General features: G+C 43.6%; 1 protein-coding gene and 1 pseudogene across 1 annotated transcript; both read left to right on the plus strand.

Annotated features, from left to right (window-relative positions):
• The first annotated feature begins 3326 nt into the window (after positions 1 to 3326).
• Positions 3327 to 5280, plus strand: LOC109944474 (5-amino-6-(5-phospho-D-ribitylamino)uracil phosphatase, chloroplastic-like; annotated as a pseudogene).
• A 267-nt stretch (positions 5281 to 5547) lies between these two features.
• LOC103643798 (nuclear pore complex protein NUP96) lies at positions 5548 to 6328 on the plus strand. Its single transcript, XM_020549261.2, has 3 exons — positions 5548 to 5687; positions 5776 to 5873; positions 6127 to 6328. Exons 1-3 carry the CDS (start codon positions 5658 to 5660, stop codon positions 6326 to 6328), a joined length of 330 nt encoding a protein of 109 aa, XP_020404850.1. The 5' UTR covers positions 5548 to 5657.
• Positions 6329 to 7381: the final 1053 nt, after the last annotated feature.

Raw genomic sequence — 7381 nt, forward strand, 5'->3', positions numbered from 1 at the left:
CAGTGGCCATCACAGTCGAACTGGTGGGCTTGCTAGCGTCCCCAATGGTTGTGTCCTGGTTCGTGTGGTAGTGTTGCCGGACTTTTGATAGCTGATTCGCCAGTACAGGTCGGTTGTTGTTCTCGAGATCAAGCTGGCTAAAAATTTGTACCTTTCTGGTTTCATTCGTCTCGTGGTAGCATTCGCAGAGTGTTGTCGTCGATTGTATCTCCAAACTTTCTTTCGACGCCATTCAATTGCCTTCCTCCGACTACATTGTGATCATTGACCATCATTGTTCTCTATACTATGCAGATCGTAGTGGAAGCATCATGGATGTTTAATATTGCAGTCCAAGGTAAGAAAGTATTGCAGAACCAAGCACAAAAGCATCTAGGGAGAAAAATAGAAGGGACAAGTTGAATGAGAGAGGTATGTGCCCTGGTGAGACAAGATAATGATTGCATTTCAGTTCTTAGATATAATACTTGCATCATTGTCTGAACTGGTAGCATCGTAGATATATTTTTTATCCAAATAATGGTTGTGCTCATGTAAACCACGCCAAATATTATTCTACAATGAATAGCTCATCGCTGAAAAATGCAGAAATCAAGAAGATATTTTACCATTGCATTGCAAAATCCACATGTTCGTTGATTCAGTCTTATGATTTGTTTAGAATTTTGTTTCACTTATTAACAACTTATTACATGTCTGGGTTATTGGTTATGAACCTATCTAAAAGTTGAATTTTAAATTAATTGTACCTTTTGTCATGGTTAAAATTTGGTGATTCTTAAAATGTTAACCTGGTACCTGGCATAATAAGATGCTTTGCTGGTTTTAACCAAAGTGGTCAAGTTTGTTAGTATAAGCAGGCCAGGGGCAGCCAACCATACTTCATGTTAAACATTATAAAAATGCTATTGTATTGATTAGCATTATCTTTTCATTTTTACATGAAAAATCATGTTGCATTTTTCCTGGTGGTTTGTTTTTTTTGTTCTAAGCTTCTACCCGGGCTTACTTCATGTGTGTCACCATTTTAAAAGCTAATACATTTTGTTCGTGGTGCCATAGGGAAAACAAAAATCTCATAGAAACAACATGATATGCCAGTGTAAATATCTAACTTGGAGTTGGTGAGTTTATGCCTCGTAAACAATATCTGAACATTAAATGAGTCCATAGGACAAAGGGCAAATGCAAGACAAATATTTTTTAACAAATCTAAAAACTCCTTAAAACCTGTAACACTATACTTGAACTTGTAGCCAATTAGCTGCAAGCTATTCATACACAAATCTGAATGCCTTGATAGATGAATTTGGGTAACTTTTTTCATTTCCTTCTAGAGCAAAGCAGAAGAGATGATCTGAAATCTCTTTGTTATGTGCTCATGTATTTCTTAAGAGGAAGGTATGATATTTTTTCTTCACCAGGATTACATATATTCTTGTCCACCGTGCATAAGTCATCTACAACAAATGTTCTTCTTCCTAACCAACTGCATATGATATTAATTGTATTCTAATTTTAATAACATATTATCACTGTTCTGTATATCAGGGTGACTGATGATCAGGGGGTGTCCATGACATTCTAAATGAGTTCTAGAAAGGTCATAGCCACATGGCTGTGGTAGTTAAACGAACAAAGGAAGCAAGAGTATCAACTGAAAAGCAAGAGAACACAATAACATATTATAAAACAATTAAGATCATATTTTTTATGCTGGAGTATTTAAGAAGGTTTTGAGCATATTTATTATTCCTGCAATTTTGAAGTTGGGTTAAGGTTTTTGACACTTCCATCATTCCCTCCATCTCCCTGTTTACATATTTGTCATATCACTCCCTAAATATTTAGTTGGGATCTCAGTAATTGCTACTTGTAATAGAGCTCTACACGCCAATCTTGTTACACTTTTTTACCTCATAGTGATCTTTGTGCATTGCGCACAACATCATGTACCTTACTACGTTTCCTCAGTAATTGCTACTTGTAATAGAGCTCTACACGCCAATCTTGTTACACTTTTTTTATCTCATAGTGATCTTTGTGCATTGCGCACAACATCATGTACCTTACTACGTTTTCCTGCTTATTGAAATCATGTGAGCCCTACTCAATTTTTACCTATCTTTTGATTTTACCCACGGAGAAATATTGGCTGGGTGACTGCCATGAAGGCATGAACCTTAAAAAAGTTTGTTTTTTTTTCAATTCTAAATATCTTGTGACTTATTTATATTGAACATGTGTTTACAAATAATGTTCTCATCAGCTCATGCTCATGTGGTATTTTAAGCCCTGCCTCTACATGGACGCCGGCCTCGCTTCCTCGGTCACCGCGCTCCGGACTTGCACCGATGTCGCGCACCTCGCGCACGTGCTCGAGCAGTTTCGCCTCGCCTAGTGTGGCAAGCTCGTCCGGGACACCCGCACCGTCGCTCCGTCAAGGGCCTCTGCTTCGACCTCTTCATCATTAGGGGTGGAAACAAAGCTTTCAATGCATGTTGGAGGTGCGCGATGTGATCGATATTATCCATGCTTGATAAATGATGACAATGGTGATGGCCATGATATATGGTCAATATTATATTGATCTTTTTCCGAGTTTTAGGCTGTCATGTTGTTTGCTGGAATGGAGATATTTCATTGTTCACTTGGTTCATGTGACAGAGTTAATTACCTTATTTATGTGCTTTCTTAGTACCCTTTTTCTGAGATTTGAGTTGTAAATAACACTTCCCTAATCGTGTTGTCATTATAACTCAATGACATTATTAAAATCTCTACAACTATTAAGAACCTATTGTAGACTGCCCCGCTCGCCCGCCTACCTAAGCCCGCCCGCCGCGGCCGCCGCAAACGCCGCGACCTGCACCCCCGCCCGCCGCGGCCGCCGCGAACGCCGCGACCTGCACTCCCGCCCGCCATCCAGCCCGCCCCCCGCCATCCAGCCCGCAAGCCGCAATTCCGCCGCGGCCGCAGGAGCCGCCGTGACCCCGCCCGCCGCAATCCCGCCACGGCCGCCGCGAACACCGCGAACTACCCGCCCACAAGCCGCAATTCCGCCACGGCCGAAGCAACCTCCCGTTCCTCCGCGACCCAGCGACGCCTCCGCGGCCGTCCGATCGCCCTATCTGCCGCCGGTACCGCCTCCTCCCTCCTTATCTCCTTGCCTCGTCTGCTTCCCCTTTCCTCTCTTTCCCCCACCCAATCATTGACCTCGGCTTGAGCTTCAACTGCCGATTGATTGATTGATTGGGTTCCTAGCGTTAGTTTGGTAGTCGTGCCCTTCCTCTTGCTTGTTGGTTCTTGGTTGCCTTCATCTCCTTTCATGTGTTGGATTGGAGTCTCAGCTATTCGTTTCTCCCTCTTTTCTTGCAGCGCGATTCCGGCAGAGGAGTAGACGGTTCCAGCAAATTTGGTCCAACAATTGTTTGTTTGGCCGCTTGGGCTCCGGTCTCTCGATTCTTCGTAGCTAGGTGGGAGGGCGCCGGATCCAGCGGCCATCATGGTTGTCGACACGGTCAGCGCGAGCACCTCCATAATAGCCCCCCACCTGTTCGACCATAGGTCCAGGGGCGCCGCCGCTTCCCACCACCACCACCTCCGCCAGACGTTCCATGTCGTCGCCTGCTGACCCCTGCCCACCGCCTTCGCCGACCGCCGCCTCGTGGCCCGGGTTACCAGGTAGCCGTCGTCGCGCCTCGCCGATTGGCCGGTCAGGGCGCTGGCTATGGGGTCACGAAGGAGGCCAGGGCCAGCCCTCGCAGGGAGTATCGGGGGATCCCCGGGGATGGTGGCGACATGGGGGACGTTGGGGTCACCAGCCCCACGTCATCATGGCCTCCGCGGAACAGGGCAGATGACCCCAAACTGAAACTTTGGTTCCACTTTTGCTTTTCCAAGGCTCTCAATTTCATATTTCACCATCCAGCACTTACACAAACCATTCTGGGAGAACATGACGAATTGAACTGAAAGAAGACCATAGTTTCTTTCTGTATAAAAAATATATATACGTTGGTCTTGACCATTCTCTCATTTTTGCTAAAACTTTTGCAGGCCGAGCATTCCTTGCCCCAGCAGTACATTCACGCGTTCAAAGACGGACAATTTACGACATCTCCAGTGTCTCATTCTGGGGCTTGATTGTCTGCACGACTGCCATTTCTTATTTCCTTTTGTTTACATCAGCTAGCTTATTACCTGCCATCTGGACTTATATTTTGTAGTTAGCAAGGTAACTAGATATTAGAACGGGTCAAAATTTTCACCATTTCTTATTTCCTTTTGTTTACATCAGCTAGCTTATTACCTGCCATCTGAAATTTTAATTAAGTAAACTAAACCTTTGGTTCCACTTTTGCTTTTCCAAGGCTCTCAACTTCATATTTCACCATCCAGCACTTACACAAACCATTCTGGGAGAACATGGCGAAATTGAACTGAAAGGAGACCATAGTTTCTTTCTGTATAAAAAATATATATACGCTGGTCTTGACAATTCTCTCATTTTTGCTAAAACTTTTGCAGGCCGAGCATTCCTTGCCCCAACAGTACATTCACGCGTTCAAAGACGGACAATTTACGACATCTCCAGTGTCTCATTCTGGGGCTTGATTGTCTGCACGACTGCCATTTCTTATTTCCTTTTGTTTACATCAGCTAGCTTATTACCTGCCATCTGGACTTATATTTTGTAGTTAGCAAGGTAACCCACTGCACAACCCGCTGCTCCGCCTCGAGCGCATGTGCTGCGGGTGGCTCGGCGTCATCTTCGAGTGGGAGGGGGTCATCGTTGAGGATGATGCCGAATTGGAAAGGCAGGTGTGGTTGACCCTGGCACAGGAGGAGGGCAAGTCGCCGCCTCCCGCTTTTGTGTTGCGGAGAGTCGAAGGGATGAAGAACGAGCAGGCGATTTCTGAGGTTCTCTGCTGGTCTCGGGATCCCTCCGAGCTTAGAAGTTTTATCACAGTATTGCGAGTCATGGAGTAGAGATGATGCTCAAAGGCAGTACATTGTAGAACTTGGTATACCAGAAGAATGGATGCATGAAGCTCTGGTGAGTAGAAAATTTCTTCAGTAATATGCTTTGCAAATGGTTTATAATGCCAGTGCATGAAAAAACATCACACATGAAGCATGTGTAGCTAATGAGCTCTATATACAGGCTCTTTATCACGAATACTATGGAGATAAACAGGGCGCACTGGAGAATTTGATTCAGTGTGGCAACTGGAAGAAAGCTCATACTATTTTCGTGACTTCTGTTGCTCATTCTATGTTTCTATCATGTAAGTTTTGCTTACAGTGCCCTAAACATTTTTTCAATGAATTTCTTTATTTGGTAAATATATTACCTTTTTTCACCATGGTTGAAACATATTACTTTTGTTGTGCATAAATATACAGCTGCACGTATTTCCTAGAAACCTCATGATGAGTTTGTTCAAACAATCTATTCATTTTATTATCATTTTTTTATAAACATGGCATTCCTGGTATGAATATGCGGTCACTTCATTCGTTGTTATTTTGGCTCAGCTAACCATCAGGAGGTCTGGAGGATCACAAGTGCATTGGAGAACCACAAGTATGAAATTGTTGACTGGGACCTTGGTGCCGGAATATACATAGACTTCTACGTTCTGAAGAACTCAATGCAAGAAAGAAATGCCATGGATGATTCGGTACAAGCCCTTACTTCAGAGACAAACTCACAAGCATTTCCTTGTAGAACTGTGGCTGAGATCAGCATTACTTTTTTTTTTGTTTCAGGGTTCACTCGAGGAGATGAGTGAATCATGCAGAAGTTTCTTTGGCCGATTAAACGAGTCGTTATTAGTCTGGGGAAGCAAATTACCTGTTGAGTCAAGGTAACGTTCGATTCTACAGTATGTGACTGATCCACATCCACTATCTGAAACCATTTCCTTCTGTACCATGTTTTGATGGAGTTGGGCCACTGGATTATAATGAGTTGATGCAAATAGCAAACCTGAACTACCTGAGGAACTTCACTGTTATGTTAAATTGTTCAAATCCCAGCTGATCAGCACCATTTGGAATTCTGAAGCATTCTTGTTTAGGTTTATATTTGGAGTATTCTCTCACTGGGCTTGCTGACAGTGTCGTGTTTGACAGGGCATGCTACTCGAAGATGGCAGAGGAGCTATGCGCGCTTCTGGTGGACACCCCAAGCGAGACGCTGAACCTACCCATGGGATGTCTTCTAACGATGCTCAACGCTCCAGTTCCGGATGAGAGCAGGTCGTCGTACCTGCAGGACGCACTCTCCGTCTTCACCGAAATCCTTTGCAGCGATCCGTAGCACAAGGGTCCACAGTGTTGCCGTAATCTGGGTGAAGGGAAGTGAAGCCTACAGGCAACACGCCGAAGAGTTTGTACGTCTCATGTTTGGTACTTGTAGAAAAAATTAGGAATGTATAACTATGACCTGATGTTGCTCCGGTGAATTTGTAACTCCGTCTGAAGACATGTGTCGGGATTTTCGTTGTATGTGAGTACCAGGTCTTGTGAAACGTTGACTTGCGAGCTGTACCAATAGGGAGTGATTTCCTGGGCTTCATTTCCTGTGTATCTGTGTGTGTGTTTGTGTGATTATTACAGGGAAGGGCAGCGTCACAGTGACCCGTGCTTCGGGGTACATTGGAGATTTTTGAGGACTTTGTTTCAGCCGTAAATCACAGGGATTAAAGAGTGCGTTCGTTTGTTCAGGATTGAGGCCAGGAATGGTTCCAGTTGATCAAAGCTTATACAAATTAGATAAACATTTCTGGTTGGATTGGTTTTAGGTCATGATTCTGGAACAAATGAACACACCCACTTGGAAATGATTTAGTCCCCCTCAATACCACTCATTACGATCTTGATTCAACCCACTTGGAAATGATTTAGGCCCTGTTTGGTTTCTTTAGTCACTAAACTAAATTTTAGTGACTAAAGTTTAGTCCCTAAAGCACCCCGTTTGGTTCTAATGACTAAACCGGACTAAAGAGCATTAATTGCTATGAATAATGACTGTTTTACCCCTATTAATTAATGAATGTTTGCTATAAAAAGAAAGTGGAGAGGGCAAATAAGGTAAAAATATTATTTTAGTCCCTTTTAGTCATCCCCTTGGTGACTAAAAAACTAAAGTTTAGTCACCCCACTTTAGTTAACGTGTTTACTTATTTAGGGACTAAAATTGTAAACTTTAGTCACTAAACTTTAGTCACCTTAAACCAAACGGGGCCTTAGTCCCCCTAAATACCACTCATTACGATCTTGATTCGGGAGTGTTGATCTTGCTCTGGCGTGCACGTATGAGGTTCAGGTCACGCCTGTTGAAGGAGGCAAGGACAATCATGAGTCAGCTAAG

This window comes from Zea mays, chromosome 2 (assembly GCF_902167145.1).
Source record: "Zea mays cultivar B73 chromosome 2, Zm-B73-REFERENCE-NAM-5.0, whole genome shotgun sequence".
Lineage (NCBI taxonomy): Eukaryota > Viridiplantae > Streptophyta > Magnoliopsida > Poales > Poaceae > Zea > Zea mays.